At 37.3% G+C, this 27,642-nt stretch overlaps 1 protein-coding gene across 1 annotated transcript in view; it reads left to right on the top strand.

Annotated features, from left to right (window-relative positions):
• Window positions 1-274: 274 nt before the first annotated feature.
• The window catches only part of LOC149534767 (uncharacterized), a 39,854-nt gene continuing 12,486 nt past the window's right edge, over window positions 275-27,642 (top strand). The window contains exons 1-4 of the mRNA XM_089806513.1: window positions 275-497; window positions 574-644; window positions 825-905; window positions 25,637-25,680. Of these exons, the coding sequence (XP_089662639.1) occupies window positions 422-497; window positions 574-644; window positions 825-905; window positions 25,637-25,680 (272 nt within the window). The 5' untranslated portion in view covers window positions 275-421. The remainder of the gene's footprint in view (window positions 498-573; window positions 645-824; window positions 906-25,636; window positions 25,681-27,642) is intronic.

The following is a 27,642-nucleotide window of genomic DNA, read 5'->3' as shown; positions in this document are numbered from 1 at the left end:
GGTTAAGATACATACCAAAAAATTAGAAATGGAAAGGAATTCAAAAATTATCTAGTGTGGTTGCTCTTCGATCGTGATCTCCTAAAGTCATTAAAAAAGCATTCATTCATTTAAATATAGATAGAATACATTATTTAAGAATGATGGTAGAAGAGGTGTCTACCCAACATATAGAATATGTACGATTAGACAAGTTCTTTTTATCTATTAATTAAAAACACATATGATCACACAATTTTCTACTAATTCATCAGAAAAAATTAATAAATAACAGCAAACTGTCAAATAAGATGCATTCTATAGGCTAATAGAGACACTGGTAGATGGTGATGAGCCCAACATCCGAAAATTGGTCAAACTCTTCCCATTCTTAAAATTGATTGTTGGATTTCAGAGTAACGAGTCAAGGGAAGCATTCGGAATGGGCATGAGACATCTGCTGAGACGAGTGAATGAAATGGATCCTCTAGTCTGGCACAGGGTCGCCGGTATTTCTGGTGCGCGAAATTCGTTCTCTTCATTAATCCACGTTCATTTGCATTGTCCATGGTATCATACTTCTTTGTTGCACAGGCATGGCAGCTCTCGCTTTGGGAACATACGGAGCTCACATGTATAAGCCTAAAAATGTTGCTTATAAACAAGTAAGTCTTTCTATTCCAAACACGCCTAATTCCTTTTCCTCGATTATCGATGTCCATTTTTATTTGATAGAATGCAACATGAAATAGCAATCTTTCAAGATGGAATTCGGAAGAAAATTCTATTAGACTCTACATTCTCGTCCTTAATTCTTTGAAAAAATGTGAATTGGAATTGATCAGGTTTGGCAAACTGCAAGTTTGTACCATCTGGTTCACACAGCAGCATTGCTGGCAGCCCCAGCCACCAAATATCCACATATTGTAAGTTTCTGACACATTTACCTCATGTGATACGAATTTTGATCGCCATTGAGTAATGGGCATGTTCCAAAAAGTGATCCCAAAACCTAACACGACTTCGGTTTAATGAAATTAAATTTCTTTTACAAAATCTTTTTAAATTTTGAAGCTATTGAGGCTCAGGACTCGAGCAATAACTCGAAGTTTTATATAATTATGAAGATGATGTATTTTCCAATAGCGAGTAAACAATTCAAGAGGGGACATATACAACTTCAATTCTACAATCCGTCAAAGCCTTGCTGTATTACCTCTTCCGAAAAAGAGGGTTTGCCCTATCGATTGGCTGTCAGCATTAGAGATCACCTTGAAACTGGGCTTTGCTTGCCTGGTTCCCATGATACTTTCTGTAATTGTTGTCTCTTCGGAGCATATTGAAATGACCATGCTAATCATGGATACCAGCTGACTTTATGGTAATATCCATCAAGGTGGCTTAACTTTCACAAATGCATTGGATTTTGTTAAAATACTGCCCGCCGCATATATCTGATTTAAATAGATGTAGCTTTTTCCCCACATTTATATATTGCTAAATCAGTTAACATTAATGGAAGTGGGTAGGCCTCATACCACATATAAGCACATTTGGATGGCCAGATTCCACTTATATGTTTCATAGTAGCCTACTCAATGGTCATCGTCTAGTTCTTTATTCGTGCAGTTTTCTCTGTATTATATATACTCGTTAGATGATAATAGAATATCATACGCTCTTAAACAAGTTCCAATATGAGCACAATTTTCTGCTTTCCAGACATTGATGCGCAGAACATTTCAATTATAAAATGAGCTTCAAACCAACCAATTCGAAAGGAATAAATTCATGACACATACTCATTTGAATTTTGTGCTGCAACCTGACGAGAATTTAGTTAATAAAAAATTCTCTCTATCAAACTGTGTTTTCGATAAACCTGAAGTAGGTCTCAACCTACTTCGATTAGCAGATATTTTGAATATAGGGTCAATCTGGATCAATGTTGCAGAATATTTAGAGAGAAGTCAGCTCAACGTTATTCCAAACTGTGATTTCTGTTCAATTTATTTTCCTTTAGGTTCAGTCAAAATTATATAAATCTGCAAAAGGAAAAAATTCTATTTCTACTCTATTCTAGCATATTGTAGAGTGTCATTTTTACGTAATGGCAATGGCAGAAATTTGGGACGAATTTCTCCCTTGAAAAGCTGATGAAATCAACTCCAAGGTTCCTTTAGGCTGTTTTTCAACTGTCTGGGTAGCTAAAGAGATAAATGTGAACGCTCACAAGAAGGCCTTTTTTAATTCAATTTCTCTGTGATCGTGACTTTTTTATTCCATTTCTTTGTGATCATGAAAACTTGTAAAAACTGCAAAAAGAGACAACTTCTAATATTTTTTGTATTTTTCCAATTTTAATGCGTGCAAATTCTAATGTGCAATTAGTATGAAATTTCCTAATTAACCAGATTCTTAAATAAATTGCAAAGAGATTAGGGTAACGAGAGAGAGAAAATTTGCTGAAAATGAAATAACCCAAACGGACATAAGCCACTACTGCAACGCTTCTGCAATTGAATTTTCAAGGGAGTGGTAGGAAACCCACATAGTCAAGAGCAATGCAACTTTACTTTGCAGATGCAATCTTCGGAGAAATTCTTCAAAGGTTGTATGATTTTTCATAACTCATCGAATCGTGCAGCCACTTCGGATGTACGCACACACGAGACAAATTACTATGAATGCACTAGCAGAAATTCCCTTTCCAATTCGTTACTATAGAGGTATTTGCAGCGATCATGACAAACTCCAATATACTAAGATCGACAAGCATCACATGCAATAAACTACTAGCTCTACCATCATTCATAAGCGTAAATTCATGAAGACATGATATTCAAGCAGGCTATACAATACGTAGAATAGGAGCATTAATTGTGCATCTTAATTGCACAAAACACCGACCCTTTGATCCATTATACATCATGTTTTTATAGAGAGCCAACCCTGAATTTGTGTTTTTCAGAGGTAGGGTTTCTACTATTCATAAAATATATAAAATATTGCATTTAAATCTAATTGTATGCAAATCTAACTCCTGACATGATACTAATTGGGCCTGCACTCTTTTGTATATTTTTATTATGTGCACGAGGCCATTACATAATGAGAAAAGTGAAGCTTAAGAGAAGAGTGAGATGAAGCTCTAGCTGAAACTGATCCTTTGAGGTATTGTTCGAACTTCACTCCTCAAAATATGGCCTCTTAAAATTTAAAAACATTATCTCTCCATGTACACCTCATAGTTGACCCCCCAACTTCCTTGTCTCCTTGAAAAACGCACAAGAAAGTCGTTTGAAATAAAAACTAGCAATGAAGAACGTCTAAATGAGTCGGCTGTTGAAATCGTCAGAGGAGATTCTGCATCCACGTGCTAAGTCTCAAAACTTCTTCGGAGCTGCATAGTTGCAGAGTGAGCTTCAGAATTGAGGAGTGCTGAGCTCCAAGGTTTCCTGAACTAAATTTGCAGAAGCTGGCTAGATCTAAAACTGCAAAACTGGATGTGGATATTTACTCTTATGGCTTTAAGAGCACTCCTAGATACTCGGATTTGAATCTCTCTACATTTCCCATTACATCAAAAGAATCCAGCATATCCAAAGCCTCAAGTTCTTCCTCAGTCTTCTCTCTAAATTCTCAGACTTCCTTTCTCACCTTCTTAAAACTCTCCGTCTTGCAATCGAGTTTCCTCAAAACTTCCTCACTCTGGAATAGTCTTCGAAAGTCCTCCGTAGATATGGTCTCGAATGAGGCACAAAACTGCTATACCACCATTGCGACTGAGCATAACTCCATCTTGGAATCATCCCGAAAGATCTCCAAGCTCACCTTACTAAAGAGGCGGTCTCCTTCTGCCACTTTTTTGGAAGCCTTTTCTTGGATGTCCTGTAATCATGAGAACATTTCCATCATCTCATTTTCTCCAACTCAAATTTTTCGAATCCACTCATCAAATTTATCTAATTTTGGGCCATCAAAAATGACCAAGAGCTGCTTGTTTTGCTTCTTCATTTTTCACAAGCTTGACCTCACAACATCCCAGTCATGAATCTGATCCAAAATACTATTCGGACTGTCCACCAAGGTCACCAGCCTTGCTGCATTAAATAATAACGGAATGTACAACTGCATTATTTCACCTATACACTCCTCTCCAAAATCACGAAAATTGTGCCTCCATTAGGAGCATGCTTCCAAGAAAGAATCTGAATGAATGGTAGTTGGGGATCACTTTTTGAGAGCAACCTTCAAAGAAATATCTAGATTAGCATGGTCAATGGGACCGGCTATCTTATTGATGAGCTCCCTTAGGACCTTATTCTGCTTCCTAATGGCTTGAATTTCAACCTCATCTTTATCTAGCTCCTTAAATAAATTTGTTACGCCCAACACAATCAGTGTCTTAACACCTTCCCTGGTGAGCCACCTGAGATCTATCTCTTCAATTCTATAATCTTATGGAGCGAGGTTGGTGACATCCCCTTGAGTGGGAGGAATTGCAATTTGAGCCTTCCAGCTACTTGGCTGGTCTTGTGTGACAAAAGACATCCTCTGAGGTTCTAAAGCGCTTATAGGCAACTAGAAAGACTCACCCATTGAGAGCATATCCACATCCTCCACTATTGTGTAGGTTCTTTTCCTCGGCTGAATAGCCTTGGATAACCAAATAAGCCTAGAGGCACAGGATGATGACTCTGGTTACTCTGGTGATAAGACTATAACTTGCTCTATTCTAATCTTTGTTTCCTTCCTTGTTTTCACTGTAGTATCCAATGGCTGCTTAGGTAGAGAGGGATGAGACTAGATAGCTGGTACTTGAGCTTCCAAAGGCATCCGTGGTTCTTGCTCAGCACTAGTACCTTCCTTAGTTGCCACCTCCTCTTTCCCTTTTTTTGGAGACGGAGACAGAACTATTCTTTCCTTCTCTAGAGGAGGTGGTGGAGTCTCTGGCTTCTCAGAAGGTGGCAGAGGTACCTCCTTTGGTTTTTAAGGAGGAGGTGGTGGGATCTCCTCAATAGATGGTATTGCTTGGGAATCATTGCCTTTAGGCTCTTCCATAGGTCTCTCTTCCCTTAGATCTCCCTCGTTTACAATTTCATCTTTATTCATTTCTATAGTTGGTGTTATTGTTGGGAGACCCTCTTCTGCTTCCACCTGTTTCTCCAGAGTGAAGTTAAAATCTCCAAGATTGAACACATTTGAATCCCATCCTTTTGGGGTACCACCTTGTTCCCGATCTGTGGACTCCTCAATATGAATGGGTTGATCCCTTGTAGATGGAGGAGTTTGTGTCTGGCTTTTTCTCCCTCTCTCCTCCTCTGCTCCTACACTTGCCTGAATCCTCTTTATTAGAGGTACATTATCCTCTAGATCTTCATCTTCCTTTCTGGAATGGATCCCATTGTCGAAGATGGAGTGACACTTGCCCTCTTTCTCCAATAAACCTTCCCCTTAATAGGTTTCAGTGTGATCACCACGAGCACCGTCCTCTTCTTCTTGGTTACCGACTCTTGAGGCGTAACCTACCCTTATGTCGACTGTTCTTCAGCAGTTGAAGCTTTCTTCTTCTTACCTTTTCTAGTAGCCTTCTCATCTTTATACTCATAGGCAACCTTCCTCATGCCCGTAGAATGTCCCAAGCTTCATTGGTGTCGTTGGCCCCCATGTAGGAATAGTGACCTTTTTGCTTTTACCCACTGTACAGGCTCTACCAATTGTGGTCTTTATAGAACCAGATCTAGAGGGAGAGGCTTGAAGAGCCAATTTAGCATAAGTGCCTTCACATTTCTAGCTTGGAACTCAATATCATCATTCTCTGGCTTGGTCACTTCGACATTGGTGATCACCCTTTTGTAGATCTCATCCTTGTTATAGAGAGGATCCAACATGCTAGGAGAATCCTTCCAAGCCTTAAAGAGATCTGGATGTTCAACATTGCTTCTACCAATGGGAGGTACATGCGGTAGTAATCTCGGATCTTGACATCATAGTCATCTGTGCAATTAACCCAATGATTCTCTATGTGCAGTTCATGGATGAACTTCCTACCCATTATCTTCTTGTAGCCCCCAATCGGATCAAAGTCTGGCCAAGCTATTGGAAATTCCTCTAGAGGCTATTGTTCCCATTTCAACTCATATGTCTTATTGATCTTGTATTCCAAAATGGTACATGCTCCTATTGTCGTGGGAAATACCCAACAATGCCTATGCTTATGCTTGCATCTCTGTAAGCACTAGCAAGTTGCCTGCTGATCTTTAATAGAACCAATTTGACTGGAGGATACCTTGGTAGCTTCTTTGGGTAAACAAGAGAACCAACTACTTTGATATAGGTGAATGTTTGGAATTGACTTTAATATGCACCAAGCTGCATAACCTTCGTAGTTGCTTCTATTTGATGACCTCTTGGCACAGTCACCCTTGATCAAAACAAAGACATCATTAACGATGTGGAACTCAAAACTATCCTCCTTCAATTTCTTCTTTACCAACTGAGGGTAGACCTTGTATGGCCAATCTCTTCCATCCTACAACGATGCCCTCTTCACCAATCCGTAATAATCTGCTCTGGCTGCCAAGAAGTACACTACATACGAGGTCATATAGAATTTAGGGTCTTCCATGATTGAAGTCAATTGCTCATCAAGGGAATCACTGATGATAGTGGCCCAATCGATGCAGTTCTTTGTGCTTTTGATCTTTTCAATAAAGTAGATCATCCATGTCTCCAAGCATCCGGACGCAGGGAATCAGAGTAGGGGTTATCAGATACGTCTCTTGTATAATTCTTTGCACTTCTTCTTTATGATCAATGAACCACCTCTGAGCGCTTTCAAATGAGATAGCATAGAAAGTGTCTGAGGTTGGAATATGGAACACTTTTTCGATGACATTAGACTTGATATCCAACATTATCTCCCTGGTTACATTCTTTAATACCCTTTTGTCTAGTACATAATGTTGTGCAAGGGTCATTATCAACTTCGAAGATTGTATAAATGTAGGATGCAAAGCCACATTCACCAACCTGACAAGCACCATTGAGGTGAGCATCTCCAACCTCTCATTAGGTATTTTGTAGAGGCCAAGGAAGTGATTCCAATCTATATTCCCCAACTCGGTATCCTTGATCGCTAAATGTGCATCTACAAACTTTGATACTGGATGGACTTTTTGAACTTGTACTACATCAGCCTAGGTGAAGCTAACTTTGGTTTGGATGCAAAAGTGGATGTCATTTGTTACCTGACAAAGGACGACCATCAATACCTCACCATAAACCCATGGGTGAAATAACAATTAAAAGACTAAGATTGGACTAATGACCATGACGATAGGATAAAAAACTTAATTGTGAGAAGCAACGCCGTAGTTGCACACTTGTGCAGCTGTGGACCTCCGCAAGTGTACAAAAACATACACACGAGATTCTTAGAGTTTTTGTACTTGCGGACCTTTGCAGGTCTGCAAGTCCGAAAAACTAGTGGACTTAGCATTTCAAGGACTCCTAGGTGCAAAGACTTGACTCTTGGAGCCTCGGACTTGTGGACCTCCGTAGGTCCACAACTTTGTAATTCACAAGGAGTTAGCGAAATTCGATAGCTTCTAGGGGTCTGGTAACCACAGACTTTCTCACTTGCAAAACGACACTTAGGGACCTCTGCAAGTCCACAAATTTGAGAGTGCAGAAGGACTTGGAAAAAACAAGAGACTCCAGTGGCAGGGTGCAAATCGGCAAGGCTTTGCAGTTGCGGACCTCTATAGATCTGCAACTGCGAAAATGAAAGGGTCTTAGCCTCTTTTCCAGGGTAGTGATGGCGAAGCTGCACAAATCTCGGACTTTCAAAGCTCCACAACTCTACAAGGTCTGAGACACCTTGTGGAGTTATCGATTTCTTGATGTTTTGTCCTTGCACACGAACTCTTCTTGTGCAATCCACAAACCGTACAACTCCAGAGAATGACAATCCTTGGTTAGGAGGCGATGAAATCCTAGGTTTAGAGGAGACAAAATCCTGACAAAAAGGGAAGCACAAGGTGGAACACTTGAAAGACCTAGAAGCTGAGACACAAAACCCTAGGGCCTGGACGCTAAAACCACAGATTGACTACAAATGAGGGGGGAGGGGAAGCCAAAAAACAAACCCTAAACTCCCAAGAAGAGACCAAGATCGAAAAGGGCTAACCACAGGGAACTTTCCTAGAGTAATTGCAAGGCGTTGAGAATTCTTGGCATAAAGAGTGTGGATGAAAGCATGAAAACCTCAAAGGCACAAAGGACACAGAGCAAATGAAGAAAATAAACTCACCAACCTCCTTTTATAGATCTTGGGGCGGGCCGATGTCAACCCCATGAATCGCACCTTCCTTGTGGTGCTTTAAAGTTCTGGAGCTGCTGCAAAAAACTTGTAAGAAGGAAGGTGCGAGGGCCAGATACTACAAAGTTGTGGAGCTTCTCAAGTCTGAAAGGACTTGGGAGCTGGAAATCTCGGATTGTATAGGGTTGTAGAGCTTCGTAGCTCCGCAAGTCCAAAAAATGGACTTTGAAGAATTGCAAACCTTGTGGGGTTGCAGAGCTTCGCAACTCTACAAGTGCAAAAATACTTAGAGGAGAAAATGAAAGACTCCGAACAAGAGAAAACCTAAAAGTGAAAACTGAGACGACAAACTAGGATCCTACTAGGTAACCGAAAAATCCTTTCCAACTATCGTGGACACTTGAGAGTCACCATCATCTAACTTAGAGAAGGCATGAATTATGAGGTAGGAATGCAAAAAGAAAAAAGGGTCCCCAATTTGTGAAGGCAAAAATGGGGTGTGTGTTGTGGAGCCATAACAAATAGCCCCAACAAAAGGAAGAAATGACAAAGGCATTTCTTCATCAACAAGCACTTTTGGGACCTTGTCAAACAATAAACCAATTACAAATCTCTTTGTTGAGAATGAAGTATATTCGACTAACAAGTCTGCATCATCAGTTTTCACATTCAATGTGTGCACATGTCTTCATTCTTTCGATCCTTAGGTGAGGACAGCCATGAGTAAGCAGTAATTGAAACCAACCCTTGTCAACCAACATAAACTTCAATGGACTCAATCTAACCTTGCTCTACTGCCAAGCAAATTGTTCAGTTCTGGTAAAAATCGCTAGAGTCCCATGTTTCTATCTTTCCAACTAGATGTGAGAATCCATTCAGAGGATTCTTTAATGAGTCTTTTTTTTTGCTTTTCTTTTCTAATATCTAATATTTGCATTTCAAGTAAGCTAATATGTTTCCATTTGATTGCTCCCTAATTCTTCTTTGAACGTTTAAGGCAGTGATTAGACTGGTCTACCCTACGAAATCTTCTTTTTTTTCTTTTTTTTGAGATGCTCAGGCAATAATTAGACTTTGCTATTGGGGCCTTTGAATTTTCTTAATTCTTTTCTTTGCCTTTTTAAATTGTGGAAATTCACAAGACAAGGAGTAGACGGAGATGGGCTCTAATAACCATCGTCGATCATGTTAGCCAACTTACAAATCCCAACCACTACTCACTCGAACCATTGACGGCCTTTGCATCATGCTTAAGTGTTTGATGTGATGAGAACCATCAACCTTAGTTTTTGAGCTTGATAACTGAAGACCATCATTTTCATCTGTGATATATCTATAGAGTTTCTTGCACGAAAAGACCTTTGAGTTCTTTAACTAAGAAATACCTCCTCCATAAGCCGAGACCATTTGGGGTGGGCCACATGCTAGGAGCAACCTCGACAAAACATACTGACTCCCTGACTCAAAGACACCAAAGAAAAGAAAAGGATGCAAGAAAATGACAAAGGACTCAAAAGACCGTAGAAAATTTCGTATGGTACAAGGTGCAACTTTCATTCTTTAGGACCCAAAATAGTGTTTGAGGAATTGACCATTGATGGGCACCAAGACCATTTCTCCATCTAATGAAGTCACCATGAAAGTGTTTTCCCCCAAGATCTTTGAGATTTGATACAGACCAATTCACAAGTGTTGAAACTTGTTGTGACTGCCCGGTCTTTCTTTCACCTTGTCCCACATGAGGACTACGTCAGAGAACCTGAAAGCTTTTATTTTAGCTCTTTTGTCAAACCAACACTTGACAATAGCCTGATGTTTAGCAACGTGTTCTAATGCCAAAGTTTCTCATCTAATTCCAAAAGATTCATCAACCTGACATGAACCCTATCTTTGTTCTCAACATAAACTCTCATGAATTTCAACATAGGAATTTTCAAATTCATAGGGAAGACAAGCTCTTGACCACAAACCAACAAGTAAGGGGAGGTACCTAAGGCATTCTTAACCCTAACTCTATCAGTCCATAGTGCATATTTCAATTGTGAGTGCCAGTCTTTCGGATTTTCATCAAGTAAGTGTTTAATCATTGTGATCAGATTCTTGTTAGTAGACTCAACAACTCCATTTCCTTGTGGACCGTAATTTGATGATTACCTGATTTTCTAATGCCCCTTGCATGAGAATTAATGAAGAAAAAGAGGTTCTGTTGTCACATACCAAAAAAAAATGACATTCCAAACCTCATGACGATTCTCTCCTCAAGGAAGTCGATGATGACCTGGGTAGTGCAGTTGTGGAACACCTCAACTCCAGTTCATTGCATGCAGTAATCTGTTGCAGTAAGAATGTACCTGTGTCCTGTTGAAGATGGTGGATTTATAGGCCCAATAAAATGAAGTCCCCACTTAGCAAAGGGGCACACCTCGTATACTGGTTGCAATGTCATTGCCGGATTTCTTTCTCTGTTTGCATTTCTTTGGCACACATGGCAAGAACAGACATGCTCATGCGTATCCTTCAATAGTGTAGGCCAATAGTAACCTGACCTCAAATGTGATGTGTTGTAGCTTCAGCCGAGCCATGCTCGGCTCCGTATTTATAATGAAATTCTTCCAACGCAACTTTCACTTTGTCACGATTCATCCTTCATAATTCTGTTTGTAGAGATGTCCATCTTTCAACATATGTGAACCACATTTCATTTTGAGAGCTCTTTGCTGCAAACTATTCATACCCTCAGGACATCTGTTCTGTAGTAAGTAGTACATAATGTCTTTGTACCAGATATCCAAAATGACTCCTTCATTGGTGTATACATATGAAACCAATCCTTGTTCTGTATCAACAATCATTTTAGTCAATCTCTGTCCTCTGATAAGTTTCATCGGTTGGATTTCTAAATCAATGTTTTTCAATGTAGCCATCCATTTACCTCTACGTTCACCCAACTTGTTCTGCATAAGAAGCGACTTGATTGGCGCGTCAAGCACAATAGCATATACTTTACTCCATACGATATAGCGTTTGAATTTCTTGACAACCTTCACCAAAGTAAAAGACGGTTTATCCAGATTTGGGTAATTGAGTTCAGCATTTTTAAGAGGACAACTCATAAAGGCTATGGGCCTTTTGTCCTCGTCGCCTTTCTTTTGAGTGATCCCTGCAAATGAGTATTTTGAAGAAAAAGAATGAACCTTGAAAGGTAGCTGGTAATCTGGATTCACCAAGACTGGTGTTGTAGCTATTGCTGTTTTAATCTCTTCAAATATTTTCTTTACGAGTGTTGTCCATTCAATCTTAGCATCTTTCCTGAGAATGTCATTAAGAGGGCATACTAGTTTTGCAAAACCACTTATGAATTTACGAACAAAGTTGATCTTCCCGAAGAAAGACTTCAACTCCTTGTTGTTTGGTGGCAGTAACTTCAAAATAACCTCCATTCATTCAAGATCAATAGAAATGCCAGTTTCAGATATTATGTGATCCAAGAGTTTCCCTTTAGTGACCTCGAAAGAACATTTCTTAAGAGTTTCCCTTTAGTGACCTCGAAAGAACATTTCTTAAGGTTAAGTGAAATCCCATATTTTTGATACCAATTCAGCACTTGTTTGAGATCCTCAATGTGATTGGCTCTGCTTTTTGAAAACACCATTAGATCGTCCATGTAGATTACAATGCACCTATCAACCAATCCCTTGAATTCAACATTAATGGCGCGCTTAAAGGTATCACCAACATTGATCAGTCTGAAAGGCATGTATCTGTACGCAAATGTTCCCCAGTTAGTAGTGAACACAATTTTCAGCATGTACTCTTCCTGAATCAGTCCGAAAGGCATGTGTCTATAAGCAAATGTTCCCCAGTTAGTAGTGAACATAATTTTCGGCATGTCCTCTTCCTGAACCATCACCTTTTTATAACCAAAGTATTCATCCAAGAATGACATCATCTTAGAACCATTCACAATCTGCAACACCTCATCAAGTGAGGGTAATGGGTAGTTATCCTTCTGCGAAGATCGATTCAAATTTCTAAAATCAATGCAAAATCTGATTTCTCCACTTCTCTTATGTACTGATACTAAATTTGCAACCCATGTAGCATGCCAAATTGGGAAGATGATCCTTGCATCCAGCAATTTATGTACCTCTTTTTGAATCAAAGGTTCAATGACCGGATTGACTGACCTTTGCCGTTGATGGAATGGTTTTGCATCCTGTTTCAGAGCTATATTGTGTGTGGTCACTTCCAGATGGTAGGTTTTTAAATCTTCATTGCTCTTGCTATGACATCGTTATATTTGGTCAACAATCAAAACATATCTTTCCTTTCCTAATCAATGCAAGCCTTACCAATCTTTACCATCTTTGGGTCTTCTTCAGTACCTAGATTATACGAATCACAATCATCATTACAAACCTCAAGAAGGGGTTTTTTATGTTTTGCAGATTTGTCTTTATCAAATATTCTTTCCAATTCAACCATACTCTTGGGAATGGTGTTTTCTTTCAGATTCACGACCCCATCTTTATCTTCAACCTTCTGTTTGTCATCACCCGCCAACTCTTCATCTATCATTTATCCTTGGAACATTCCACAACACGTTATGAATTCCAGAATATGTTGATCATCTTGGAACACTTGAAAATTGGTGATGTTATCGGGGATTGAGGGAGCTGCAACTAATTCTACTGAGAACCTTTTCAGTTTAGTCCTCTCTATAGGCTGTAATGCACTCGCCAAAATGGCTAATGCATCAGCAACAAAACTCCTTTTGGGAATTGACACTATTCTAAAAGCTTGAAAATCATCAATCAAATCCCACTCTCTTTCGATAAGCGAGAAATCTCTTATCATTGAATGAATATACCCCTCTGACTTGTCGGATTGCTAACTGTGAATCTCCTTTAACCATTAGTACCTTGATGTTTTTCTTTAGTGCCATTAAGAGACTGCACACCAGAGCTTCATATTCTGCAATATTGTTAGTACAGATGAATTGTAACCGGTAGGCAGCATAAAATGACTTACCTATTGGGGTAATTAGCTTGATACTAGCTCTAGCTCCTTGTTTGCACTTGGATCCATCGAATCTCAGTGTCCAAGCTCCATGATCTTTGTTGGCCTGATTCTTAGCTTTTGGTTTCATCTTAACCGTTGTTTTGGTCTTGGAAGACTCTTTTTTAGCTTTTGGCTTATCAACATTGTGCAGGGAAGTATACTCTTCAAGAGTGGGGGGACATTTTTGTTTCTTGGTACACTTTATCTTCCTGTCTGTTAGAAACAAGCTCCGCATGTTCGTGCCGTTTGAGCCATATTTCTTCGATTAATTCATTGAGGTGAGAGGTACTTGGCTCAGCCTCGATTGCCATAGAGACCCAACCTTGGCTCTTCACGTAACGTCGTCACCTTTGTTTAGGTATAAAACCATTGGGACCCTTGTAAGGTGGTAATCCTCCCCCATCAGAAGATGTATCGCTATAGGAGGCATTGAAATCCTCTTTAGGCAGCAGCTCTAGCTCAGCAGGTTCGGCAATTGTAGTGACCCTTTCGTCTTCAGATTCTCAATTTTTGAAGGTCCAAAAATGTCTACTTCAAACTGATTTTCTGCATTCCCTGCACTTTCTTGATTCTTCACTGATAGGATATTCAGATGTTCCACCTCATTTTGGATTAGCCTAACATTTTCCATAGCTGGATCAGCGGGTGTATCCGTACTTTCTGCAAGCTGATGGACTTCAGATGGCTGCCCCATTCTCACCAAAACTCTTGATACAACATCTTGACAACATGCACATTCAAATTCTAAGTGTCCTTTGTGGTGGAGGCAACAGAAACTGGGCAGCAACAAAATATTCAGATGGACGTCCTCTCCAAGATATTTGAGATTTTTAACCATGCTGTTCATGAATATTTGGAATGCCTCACTTTGGAGAGAAAATTCCTGTAGGCCCACAATATGGTTGTCATTGGATATCTCGGAGTCTCGTGCCTCAAATGCCATCACTCAATAAGAACCTAGGTCAGACCGTGAGAACAAATTCTCATTGGGATCATTATATTCAGTGAACATTTTCTTCAATTTGGGCTCTGCATCAATTTTAATCTGATTGTTCAGCCCATTCCAAGGTAACCATAGTTGTGTGAAATCAGTAGAGAACCATCTTGTCAGACACTTTGTCCATTCTCTGCCCAGCAACATTCCGTAGGTTTAATATTTAGGTATACTGTTGATTCATTATCTGTGACTAGGTTTTGTATATGGACATGTGGAATATGTGACTTGGGTGCAATACAATGTGTATTTATACATTTGTTGTAACCAGCCATGGAGGGGGAATGAGGGTTTATGATTGGGATAACAACAAGGAGGTTACCTTCCAAGGGCCTCACCTTATGGTTGTGACTGGAGAGTCTCCATGGGGCCAAAGGACGACAAAGTGGACTGCCTTTAGGCTTAGGAAGGATAGACTTTTAGGGCACCTTGTTGTGAATGATCCACATAGTCCTTACCATGGTGACTAGGTGTTCCATCATTTGAAGCGAAGCTAGGAATGGTGAGGTGAAGGAGAACAGTGATAGGACCTCACACTAGGTAGCTCATATCATATGTATGACACATAACACATAAGGCTAAGGAGAATGGTACATCTGCTCTAGAGCCTAGGGTAGGAGGTTTATAGGGCACCTCATCAAATCACCCTACCTTAACACTTCAATGGTTGGGTCACTATGATGTTGATTTAAGCAATTTATTGATTTGATCATATTGTTTTTGAAGAAGTCTAACTATGAATCATGATTATAAATAAACCCTAATTGTGCCACAAGGCTTCAATCAAAGTGAATGGTATCTCTTAAACTCTACTTGTTTGAGAGAAAAATGTGATTCAGGGCAAAATTTGGATACTCATAATTAGAGGACATTACAAGTGGTATCGGAGCATAATTCTGCCATCCTTGGAAACAAACCTATATCATAATTAACATCTAAATAGGGTTAACTACTCAGCCCCTTTCCTTAAATAAATGGGCCAACCTTATGTCTCTACATGTATGTGCCTTAAATTTGCTCACTATAAATGTATTTTATATTCAATCTTCATGTGAATACTGTTTTTTCATGCAACTTTACACCATGAGAACATTCCTCATGTATGCTTGTTTATTGCTCCATGCATGTGTTTATAGCATTCTTCATATATGTTTGACAGGTATTTATGTATTGCTTCATGCCTTACATGTTTGACATGTAATAATGTGTATTGCTTCATGTTTAAAAGTGTTTGAGTATATTTATTGCTTTATGCTTGACATGTACACTTCATGCCTTGTGTGCATTGATATGGCTTCATGCCGTATGAGTATTTATACTTCATGCTTTATGTGTGCACTTCATGTCTTTGTGTATTAACATGTACACTTTATGCCTTGCAAAATCTATGTATATTGTTGCTTCATGCTTTATGCACTATGCGTATTCACATGTATGCTTCTTAAGTGAATTCATATGTATGCTTCATGTTTTATGTTCTATGTGTATTCACATCTATGTTTCTTGACTTAAGTGAGATCATATGTATACTTTTATATACTTAGGTGAACCCATATGTATGCGTCATCCTTTATGTGCTACTTGTATTCACATGTATGCTTCACGACTCAAGTAAATTCATGTGTATGCTTCATGACTTAAATGAATTCATGTGTATGATCATGCTTGATAGGTTTTCAATGTGTACTTCATTTCTTGAGTGCATGATCTCTGCTTAACGTGTATTTGAAATTCATGTCTTGTATATGTTCACATGTTTGATGATACCTTATGGGTGTTCATATGTGTGATTCATGTCTTACATGTATTTTTTGGAGTTGATAGTTGGTTGTTGACTTTGGTATGCGGTTTTGGGTATTGGTTAATTCTTGTTATTTTGACATTTTTTATTCTTTTCTTAATTAGTAGTTGTGGTACCCTTGAGGTAGTGAGAACTTTTATGATCCTTTATCTAGGATGGTTTTTGTGATTTGGCATCTGTGCGTGGATCGTACATTATCTCCACTACATGGTGGGAGTGGGCCTGATTAGGTTACTACAAGGTTACTCATGCTTTTTGTGTATTCTTGCTCTACATATATTTAAGTGTATACATCACATGTCTTAAATAGGTGCTTCATACCTAAAGCGTATATCCCATGCCTTGCGTGTAGGCTTCATGAACAAGCTTTGCATTTGAGGTGTTTTCAGCATGGTTACTTCATAGGTGCGCACATTTTACATCTGAAGTACTTTTAGCAAGTTATTCTGTTTACGAGTACATATAATTGTTTCTAGGTCTTTTCCCTAGAAGATTAGAGAACACTTGTCTTGAGCTAAGCTTTGCTAAGTTTCTACTATCAAATCATAATTCATGTTCAGAATAAGGGAGAAGATATATATGATAATATCAGAATTGCAAAATGAAAGGTACATTACAAATAGGTTTCTATGATCATTCAACCATTGCTTGAGGACAAGCAATTTTGGGAGGGGAGGACTTCATGATTATTGTGAGGTTGTCACACCATTGCCCCATTGGAAATAGGGACTCCTCTTTTTTCTTTGCAGGTAGAAGTAGTGGTCTTTGGTGGTCTTAGCTGGTGGTAGTTTTCAAGTCTCCGATTCGAAGAGATGAGTTTGAGCAACTTAGGCATGTTGGTTGTTAAGTTTGTCAAGGGCATGGAGGAAAGTTGGGCTAAATTAGTCAAGGATATGGAGATGAAATCAAGGATTTTATGATGAAATAAGGTAGAACTTTTAAAAAATCCTTGTTCCAATTTTAGTTTCATCTTAGAAGGTAAAGGAAATTTTTGGGAGATAATACTGTTGGAGGTGTGCTAAATCTTGAAACTTGGTTCTCTGGAATTTTTTGGAAAATCCCAAAATCTAGAATCTTTATTGTAACTCCTATGAACCCGAAACCTATCTCAAACATCCTAACAATGATCATATAAAATACAACTTAAAGTATAAGAAAGGACTTCTTATACTTAAATTTTATATTTTATATAAATTACTTCACCCTTTGAGTTGAAGAAAATGACTTGAAGAATTTGGGAGTTCACTTGCAAAATGAAAAAATCCTAACACTAGGTAGGAATTCCACTATGTCTTAGAATTGGCAATCTCGACAACCTCCAAAATTCCACCTATACTTTAGGCAAGTTTCAAGTGTGGACTGATGAGTAAAGAGAGTGAAAAATGCAAAATGATGATTTCGAATGGCAAAAGAACAATCCCAAGGGAGGGGAGGAATGCACCCTGCACATGGGATTCTTAATCCCAATAAACATCCCTATAAGGGCAATTTTCATAAGAGCATTGAGGATAAATAATTGAATCCATGGAGGGTGATGATGTGTTCGAAGTCTAAGGAGAGCACCATTGACTTATGAATTCAGAAAGGGCAAAGGAACAATCCCAAAGGAGAGGTGGAATCCACCCTCATTTTGGGATTCTTAATCTCAAAAGGTATCAAATTTCTGACCACCTCTTGGGATTCTTAATCTTAATAAGGGTCAAATTTCCGCGCCAAATGGAGATAAAATCCTGACTTAGCTATGGTTTCCTCCATGAGTTTGGTGGTATTTGAGATGCTTCCTAGACCCTGAATCACATGAGGAGGATGAGAACCAATGCTAAGGGCGAGTGGTGATGGCATTTTGGAAAATAAGGATGAAATAATGACTCAGATCAGAGAAAAAATCAGATTGATTTGGCCTCAAAACATCATAAAATCAATGGATTTCAACCAGAAAGCTAAGAGTGGATGTGAAGAAGCAAAGTATGGAAGCGAGGATGATTTCAATTCAAGAAAATGGCAATGGATTAATCCTGACTGAGGGGCAGAATCCGCCCCCTAGTCATCATTTGTAATCCTAAGAACCCCCTAATCTCTGCCTAGACTTAAACAAAACAGATCTGTGGGATATTTGAGAAGATCGCATCGCAGATTTCAGGATTAAAACTTGCCTTTCCATCCTCAAACAAAGTCGGCCTAGGTGGGACAAAAAGGATTAAATTTGAATGATTTTATTGGCCAAATGATCGCAAGTCAGCCCTGACAAGGGATATGCCTCTTCATCTTTTTGAATTGCCTATATAAGAAGGATGGAGGCAAGATATTTTCCCATCAAACTCAAAGAAGAGCTCTTTCTTTTAAGAGCAGCAAATTGGCTAAAATCTCAAACTTACCTTTTTCAAGGCAGCCACTTCATTCCAAGGGCAGAAATTTCATCTTTGGTGGTGATTTTATGACTAAGGGGAGGCATTTTTAAAAGAGTTTGGAGGGAGAAAGTCACCGATTGCCCCAAAAATCAGAACTGAAGAGAAGAAGTTTGGTCTTGAACTAAGAAAATCCATGATCAAAATGCATTTAGCCCCTTATTTTGGTATAAATTCTTGATCTAGTTGGTTTAGTAGAAGAGAAGGTTAACTTAAAGCAAATATAGAAGCGATTTCATTTCATGCAAACTTTCATATTTATGCTTATCATTTCATGTGCTTTATACAATCTCTCTTGTTTTTGCAAGGTTTTGTTGGAGAAGGGAAAGCTTGGAGAGCAAGGGGATGGTGGCAAGGCCAAATTCAAGACTTGAAGCAAGTAGAGAACAAATGGGTGCTACAAGAACAAGTTTGAGGATTTAAGGCAAGAAAGATAGTTCGAGAGTGAAAGCTAAAAAGAAGATTCCAATGCAAATACAAGATCAAATTATGAAAGTGGATATCAAAGAACAAGTCATGAAAGCAATTTTCAGCAACTTTAATTTCCCCAAAGAAATCCAAGTTCATTTTGAAGGATCCAACTACAAGAAGGATTTTATCACCAAGAAGGCCATAGCCAAGAAAATCAAGATTTCAAAAACCAACAAGGGCAATGAGAAAATTTCCAAGAATTAAGATGGAGAAAATTTGAGAAGATAAAGCAGTTTGGGAATATGCCATCACAATCAAAGGATTGAAAATGTTGAGTATCTAGAGCTATTTTCTCATCACCAAGAAATTGACCAAGTCTACAAGATAAGGAAGCTGAAGTAATGCCTACTTGTCTTCAACCAATCAGAAAGTTCTAGTTATATGTATCCAAGAACATTAAATCATATATTACCAAGTGTATAATTTTCTCATTGGCTCTCAAAGCCATTATATTTTTCCCATTGGCTCACATAGTGGTGTCTTCATCTAATTGGATGATAGTGTGGCATTCCTAATTAGGGTTTATAACGGGTTAATCTTGGCCCTTCGTTGTAGTTAAACAACTATAAAGGCCAAGGCCTTCTCATTTTTAACTCATTGGATTAGACTAGCTAAGGGAGAGACTTGTTGAAATTGTCGCCATAATCTATCAAAGTAATTATTGATTTGTTCTTGGTCTTCATGGTGGATTGCTTGTGTTACTTTGGAGTATTGCATGGTTTCTTCAATTCCTCACTTAAGAGTAGATTAGAAGTAATGTTTAGTTGAGAGGAAGATATTTTGGATGTTTCTCTGGTCAACCTGCTTAGACCAAACAGTTAGCTGCTTATGGATTGTAAGTTTGCCTTACATGATCAAATGGCATTTATATGAACTGAACTTCAATTATTCCGTGCGCATGGATATGCGTCAATGGATGCTATTAATGGAATGGTGGTGGTTTGAACATCTTACATTTACCTTAGGAGATTGCACTAGCTTTGTTGATGTTGATGGCTAAACTAAGTGTAGTAGAGTCACTGAGACATCCATTGTTTCCTGCATTCTAGGAGTAGAGTAGCTTACTTAACCCTTGTCCTTTGTAGTTTGAATAGTTAGAGGTGATTTGAAGAAGTTAAAATCAAATTGATATCCATTGCTTAACGTAAGTCCCTTTGTGATAACCAACATATCACTTCAATATAACTGAGTGAAGGTCCACAATAAGAAGGAACCTTGAGTTTGTTCGATTTGATCTCACAATTTGTGTACATTGTGTAGCATATGAGCATCCTTATTTAAAGAGAGTTGGATATTTGTTATTTCATCTCAAAATACTAAGTATTTGATTTTGCATGTTGTAGTGGAACAAAATTTACATCAGATTCATCCTCCTTTTGAAACCCTTATTTTGATATCCCCATCCTTCTCACATTAATTTTCTGAAGTCTCTTAGAGACAAAATTGCAAAAGTGATACACAAATAAAGGATATTGATTAATAACAAATAATAATGCAATTAAAACATACAAACATAAATAAACAAAGAAATACTAGTGAAATAAGTGAATATTAAATAAGACTACGATTATCTTATATAAGGCCAAATATACAAGCGATCTAATTAATCAGTTTAGTAGACTGATTTAAGATTAATGATTAGCATTGATGAAACAAGGAAATATATTGGTCTCTATAAGGGATATTACATGAAATCGACTATCTTCAACAGTAATATTAAACTATTAATATTCATCCCAAACTTCATAGAAGGGAGGCCAATACAATTCTACACTATATTGATATGCTTAATGGGGACATTGACCTCATGATGAGAAGTATAGGTTGAAATAGAGATTATCACCAATAGATTCAAAAATATCAGAGTTGGCAAAAGGAATAGGTTTTACAAACATTTACGAAGAACATGGGTACAATCAAATATCAATGTATGCTATCGATGATATCAAATGGTAGTATAATAGTAACCTAGATAATGTTGAACAATGACTTGGAGTGAAGAATGGTTGCATCATGAATAACATATGTTAGAAAGGAGTCAAATAAACACGTGTTGATACTATTGTGGTCGACACATTCATAAGCTCCGTGCAATTGTCTTTTATGTGAACTTTGAGTCTCTAATGGAGGACAAATGATGGTAAGACCAATAGTGCGATCCTCTTACAACAACAAGCATGCACTCCATTAGATTGATGACTTGGTTTAATATATGGACATATGCAATATGTAACTTGGGTAATATACTAGTGTATTTATACCTCTAACTGTTGTAAGCAGCCATGGTGGGGGAAATGAGGGTTCACAATTGGGAGAACAATGATGAGGTGATACAAGAGCATCAAACATATTGGATTTCTTGTTCACCAATGACAACTTGTGTGAATTTAGTTTGAAATAAGTTTTGGGGGCGAATCAAATAAGTTAGAATGGTTGAAATAAGAGAGGAAGGGATATAGATAAGGGAAGATGGAAGGAATGTAAGGGGGTTTAGGGTTTGACTACACCTACAAAAGTTTAAATGGAAGAGTTTGCGAAAGGGAAAATGACTTGAAACACACCATAGAGTGCACAAAAGGCATTAGCCGAGGAAGTGAATAGAGTAAGAGTGATTTGCAAGAGGATATGAGTACACCATATAAAGGAATGTTTGCATAGATTAAGATGAGTAGATTCGACAAAGGACTATCAGATCTATAACCTAAGCCATGTATTTTTGCCTTGCAAGAAATAAAGGAAAGAACAAATTTTGATTCCCAGAATGGTGTTTTGTCTGTTAGTACCAATGTAATGTGATGCAATTTAAATCGATTGTTGAATGCTTTATTTTACATTGATATTTCTTGGTCGTATAGCTTTGTATTAATGTTTTAGGTTGTTAATGTGTTGTAAGTTCCTATCGTTGCAATAAAACGGTCTGTCTCTATTAAAAGGAAACTTGCATTGTTTGGTCTTAGATTGTGAGAGTAGGTGAGACCTTCTCACCATCACGAGGTCACCTACTAAGCACCTCACCTCATGGTTGTGACTAAGAGTCTCCATGGGGCCAAAGGGGGACAAAGTGGACTATCTTTGGGCTTAGGAAGGCTATACTTGTGGGGTACCCTACAATGAATTACTCATAGTCCTCACCATGGTGAATAGATGTTCAATCATTTGAAGCCAAGAGTGGCGAGGTGAAGGATAATGGTGGTAGGTGCTCACATTAGATAGCCCACCTGATATGTATGGATTGAGCTGAGTGAGGCCAAGGGGTATGGTATATTTTCTCTTGGGCCTAGGGTAGGAGGTATTTGGGGGTACCTCATCAAATCACCCTACTTAATACTTCAATGGTTGGATCACCTTAATGTTAATTTTAACAATCTATTAATTTGGACATATTCGTTTTTCTAGAAGTCTAACTATGAATTATGATTATAAACAAATCCTAATTGTGTTGCAGGGCTTCAATCAAAGTGGAAGGTATTTCTTAACCCTACTTGTTTGAAAAAAAAAATGTGATCTAGGGAAAAATTTGGATACTCATAATTTGGGACATTACATGATGATGCATTACTATACATTTTCAAGGCTAGGTTGGTTACACAAATAGGGTAGGAAGTGTGGAAGATAGGGAGAGCACATTGGGCTTGGTGCTTCATTTGGCTTTGGGAGTTACTGCATGGGTTTCCAAGAAGCAACCTGTAATTGCTCTATCTACAACGGAGGGTGGGCATACAACAACAAATGCTGCAGCATGTCAGACTATTTGTTAAAGGAGGATCTTAGCAAATTTGAAAGAACAAGAGGATGAAACCACAATATTTTGTGACAGTTTCATCATTAGCATTGATAGGAACTCATTTTATCATGGGTGAAGCAAACACATTGAAATCAGACATCATTTTATCAGTGAGTTGGTTGAGAATGGTGAAATTAAAATAGAGTTTTGTAAGTCTGATCAAGAGCTAACAGACATTTTTACCAAGCCATTGAGGACAATTTTGAATGCCTAAGAACAAATTTGGCTGTTAATGATTTAGATAAAAAATGATCTTGTTTGTCAGCTCAAGAAAAAGGGGGAGTGTTGGAAGTTTAAATTAAAATTACTGCTCTGCGGCTCTTACCATTCATCTACTTGTCAGGAGCAGCCAGCAGTGAGCATCAGGAAGACTGCAGTGGGATTTCAACCCTCCCAATTGCCTCAGACATGCAACAGTAAATTTCTAGTCAGGTTAATGCTGGTAGGTAGATTTGAATTTTGAAATTGTGAGAGAGAACTTGAAGCTCCAGGCAAGCGGGAGTTCTGAGCAGCTTCAGATTTTGAACGATTGGCGCAGCTCCAAATTATTGCAAGTAAATTTGTAATCAGTTTAAAATTGATTTTGTAATCAGTCCCAGTTAATTTGTAAAAAAAATTGTTTTTTAATTGAAAGCAACAAAGAAAGTTACATGCCTCCGGTTGTGTGTTTGCATCTCCATTTGTATTTGGTATTCCGCTGTGTATTGCTAGTGATTGGAAAACATAGTTGCAATCTCTGTATCCGTGTTTTGCTTTGGTATCAGAGCATTATGCTTTCAGATTTTAGGGTTTTTTAAATTCCTACATTTAGTATCAGATCTTTTTCTCTGTCCTCTTTGGGGATTTAAATCTCTTACAAAATCTTTCTCAATGTCTACTTTGCATTCCCTAGGGATTTGTTTCAGGTAGAATCTCTAGAATTGCAGCATGCTATTTGAAGCAGCAACAAAAAAGTTGTTATGTTTTTTGGACTACTTCAACAAATTCTTTCATTAGGTCTTGGGTATGAAAAGTCCAATTTCACCAGTTTATTTAGCTGAAGTCCCAGATCCAGTTTTGAATATGGTTTTGATCTGTGGTTTGTCCTAGAAGAACGGTGGTTGAACCTGTAATGAATTTGACCAATTCCAACCAAAATTAGACAAAACCTTATGTTTTTGATTTTTTTTTCCAAATTTATACAAATTTACTTTTTCAAAATCACTTTTTGCATCTGGTGTAATCATAGAAGGTAATAATGGCATTTGCTACATATAAGCTCTCATGAAACTCTACTCTTGCTTTTAAATTGTTAGGTATCCAACTACATGGTAGGAAAATATTGCTGCAGTCAATTAAATGATTTGTTTGCTTTTCTATTTGACTGCATTGAATTTGTTTCCATCTATTGTCAAAGTAAATGGAGAAATATGATTAGAAGAACAATGGAGGATAAATATTTTTCTATGTAAAAATTAGGTCAATGCAGTGTATCATTCCAATTTTTGGCACGAAATAAATGCCTAGTGCTGCCATTTTTTATCTCTACTCTTGCTTTTAAATTGTTAGGTATCCAACTACATGGTAGGAAAATATTGCTGCAGTCAATTAAATGATTTGTTTGCTTTTCTATTTGACTGCATTGAATTTGTTTCCATCTATTGTCAAAGTAAATGGAGAAATATGATTAGAAGAACAATGGAAGATAAATATTTTTCCATGTAAAAATTAGGTCAATGCAGTGTATCATTCCAATTTTTGGCACGAAATAAATGCCTAGTGCTGCCATTTTTTATCTCTACTCTTGCTTTTAAATTGTTAGGTATCCAACTACATGGTAGGAAAATATTGCTGCAGTCAATTAAATGATTTGTTTGCTTTTCGATTTGACTGCATTGAATTTGTTTCCATCTATTGTCAAAGTAAATGGAGAAATATGATTAGAAGAACAATGGAAGATAAATATTTTTCTATGTAAAAATTAGGTCAATGCAGTGTATCATTCCAATTTTTGGCACGAAATAAATGCCTAGTGCTGCCATTTTTTATCTCTTAATCCATCTTAGTTTGGGGGTCTAATTATTTAATAAATCGTTTATACTCTCACTCTATATAATAGGAATTTGTATAAATACTTAGTAAAATTCTTTTTAATAAACATTTGATGTCCTTTAAATAGGGAATGCAAATACTTAAAGGAATATTTGGAATAAAAGCTTGTATTTATTTATCAAGAAAGGGTTTTTATGGTTGATGCTTCAAGATATACGGGGAATTAGGAGATATATATATATATGATTTTTGAACAAACTCAAATTGAAACCAACCCCCAATTTTTTTCTTCCAAGTCCAAGATCCCAAAGCTGAACTAGCAATACACAATAAATCTATATTTGTTTCATCTTGAAGAGCTTACTCATTTCTAATGCATTATATTTTTCTCTCTAAGTCATACTACTTTATTTTCGAACTCCTTTAAGTTTATTTAGAAAAAGGGTTTCAATTTTAGTTTGTTTAAAGTTCTTGGCGGACATTGGTAACTTGTACCCAATAGATAAGGCGTATAATGGGAGGATTTTTTACGTTGTAGTATGTATTTGTGAAAGCATTGTACAATTAAGTTTATCCTCTCTTTTTCAGTTATCAAGAATGGACCCCAGTATAGCTAATGTTGATAATGAATACTTATTGAAGTAACCTGACATTAGTAGATCTAATAGTGTGTTGCTTTTGTAGTATAGAGTTCAAATATCCTTTTTGAGCTGTGTTTTTTTTTTTAGTTTACAAGTTTCTGTCTTGTAGATTTAATCTTAGCCAATTTTTACACTTTATGCAGTTTGGGGCCTTGCTAACAAGTGGAATAATTGCGTTCTCTGGATCGTAAGTAGTTTCTCATATTTTCAGATCTTCTTGAAGTATTTATTATTTCTGAATCTTCATTTTAGACTTTCCTCATAGAACTATATTTGGATGTGCACCGACGTTATAATGGATAGGTTGAGAATCAAGAGCTAGATGCATTTTAGTTGTTAAATAATCTTGGTGGATTTGAAGATAAAAAAGTTCATGACTTATCATGAGATGAAATGTTTTAGGGTAACAGAAGGAATATTCAGCAGTATACACTTTTGTGCAACCAAACAAAACATTAGCTGTCTGTTGCTTCCTTTGTCGAATTAAGAACTTTTTTCGTTTTCAAATGTACCCAATACTGTGGAAGCAATAATGTTCCTTGCCTTACCAATTAAATATTACTGTGGGCTTTGCCTGTTCATTCTACTCATTAAGATTTGAATCAAGCTTTTCTCTTCACCCAGTACAGATGAAGCAATATAAATAATAATATGCTTGCTTTGCTGACTAAACATAACTCTGGGCGCTGCATGCTCATTCTGTTTAGGGCCATTTTTTGGAGGCCCCTAATAAGATTACCTATTTCAAATTATCTGAATGGACAGAATCTATTTTTAGTAGCTTTTTAGGTATTTTACCATCTGCATGGTGTAATTAAAGTTTTTGAAATTGTACTTAAAAGAAATTGGAGAGACAATAGTACATAGCTATGGGACAATTGAAGTCATGTGTTGATCAATGAACCTGTGCAAATGAAACTTTAGTATGGGCAAATAAAATTTAACTGGTTACAAGGAGAAGTCGAGCAACAAGTTCAGCTTATGAAAGCATTTGAGATTCAAGGATGGCTGACATTTTTCCAATCAAAACAAAATTACGCTCAAGTGGAGATGGTGTTTTTAATGCTCAAGATTCTAAGTTTGACCCTAATTTAGTTTTTTCTTTTGAGTTTCAAGATTCAGAAACCGACAATAGTAAACAAACTCCATATTTTTAATTGGTAAGTTTTGTTCATTCACCACAACCTCAATTAGATCAATCTATTCATGATCCTTTGTCATATGAAGCCTATCAAACACAATTTGCCACCTTCTACTCTTAGAGCTGTTAATCCAACTACTCCTGCTTCCCAATGGTATTACTCTAAATTTTGTGTTGGTATCATGCTAATTAGGGGTGATCCATAGAAAGTTTTAAGGCTTGTAAGATAAATGGTACTATTATATGTGAAACATACAATTTCTCGAAGAAAACAAGTAATTGAATTAGAAGATATGCAACTCTTTAACTAATTGTTCACTTAGAATCGTTTTTGGGATCACTCTCAAACAAGAATTCTTGATGAAGAAAACCAATTGTAAACCTACTGTTCAAGAAGTTGCTTCTATTAAAATTGTTTAACCTATGCAAATCACCTGAAACTTTTATTAGAAAACAGTTACAATCTGAGCCAAATGTTGTAGGAATCTTTGAAGTAAGACATGGAAAAGTTGAAAAAGATTTCACTAATATCACCCATGCTGATCCAACAAAGTTTTATTCCAAGATAAAATAACCAAAACATTCAGCTGAGCCTTCACCAACAAATATAAAATCAAAAGCATCAAAGGCCACTCAAAAGGGATGAACCCTTGACAATGAGATTAATACCATAAGAAAACCAAAGAATACTCTTACACAATGAATAGCATCCAAAATTCTAACAAACTCAAATCAAAATGTCAACGTAGATATCTTTATGGAACATTTCAGCAAAAATACCGTGTCCTTAATCCAAGCGTATACGTATGGTTGTGCATAGTCAACTTATGGCTACCTTAATTCCTAATTGAGTCATATTATCATTATTACATTATTATTTAGTTAGTTGGGTCGGGCTTACTTTTGTATAGTCATATTTAGGTCAGCCATGGTGTCTTTTGAGCATAAGATAGGAGGTAGTTTGCCTTATTTTTAACATATCGAGTATTGAAGCATAGTACATATTAT

Source organism: Cupressus sempervirens, chromosome 10, assembly GCF_028749045.1.
Source record: "Cupressus sempervirens isolate cs-2001-9-10 chromosome 10, ASM2874904v1, whole genome shotgun sequence".
NCBI lineage: Eukaryota > Viridiplantae > Streptophyta > Pinopsida > Cupressales > Cupressaceae > Cupressus > Cupressus sempervirens.
The sequence above is the reverse complement of the archived record's forward strand: the minus strand, read 5'-3'. Positions and strand labels throughout refer to the sequence as shown.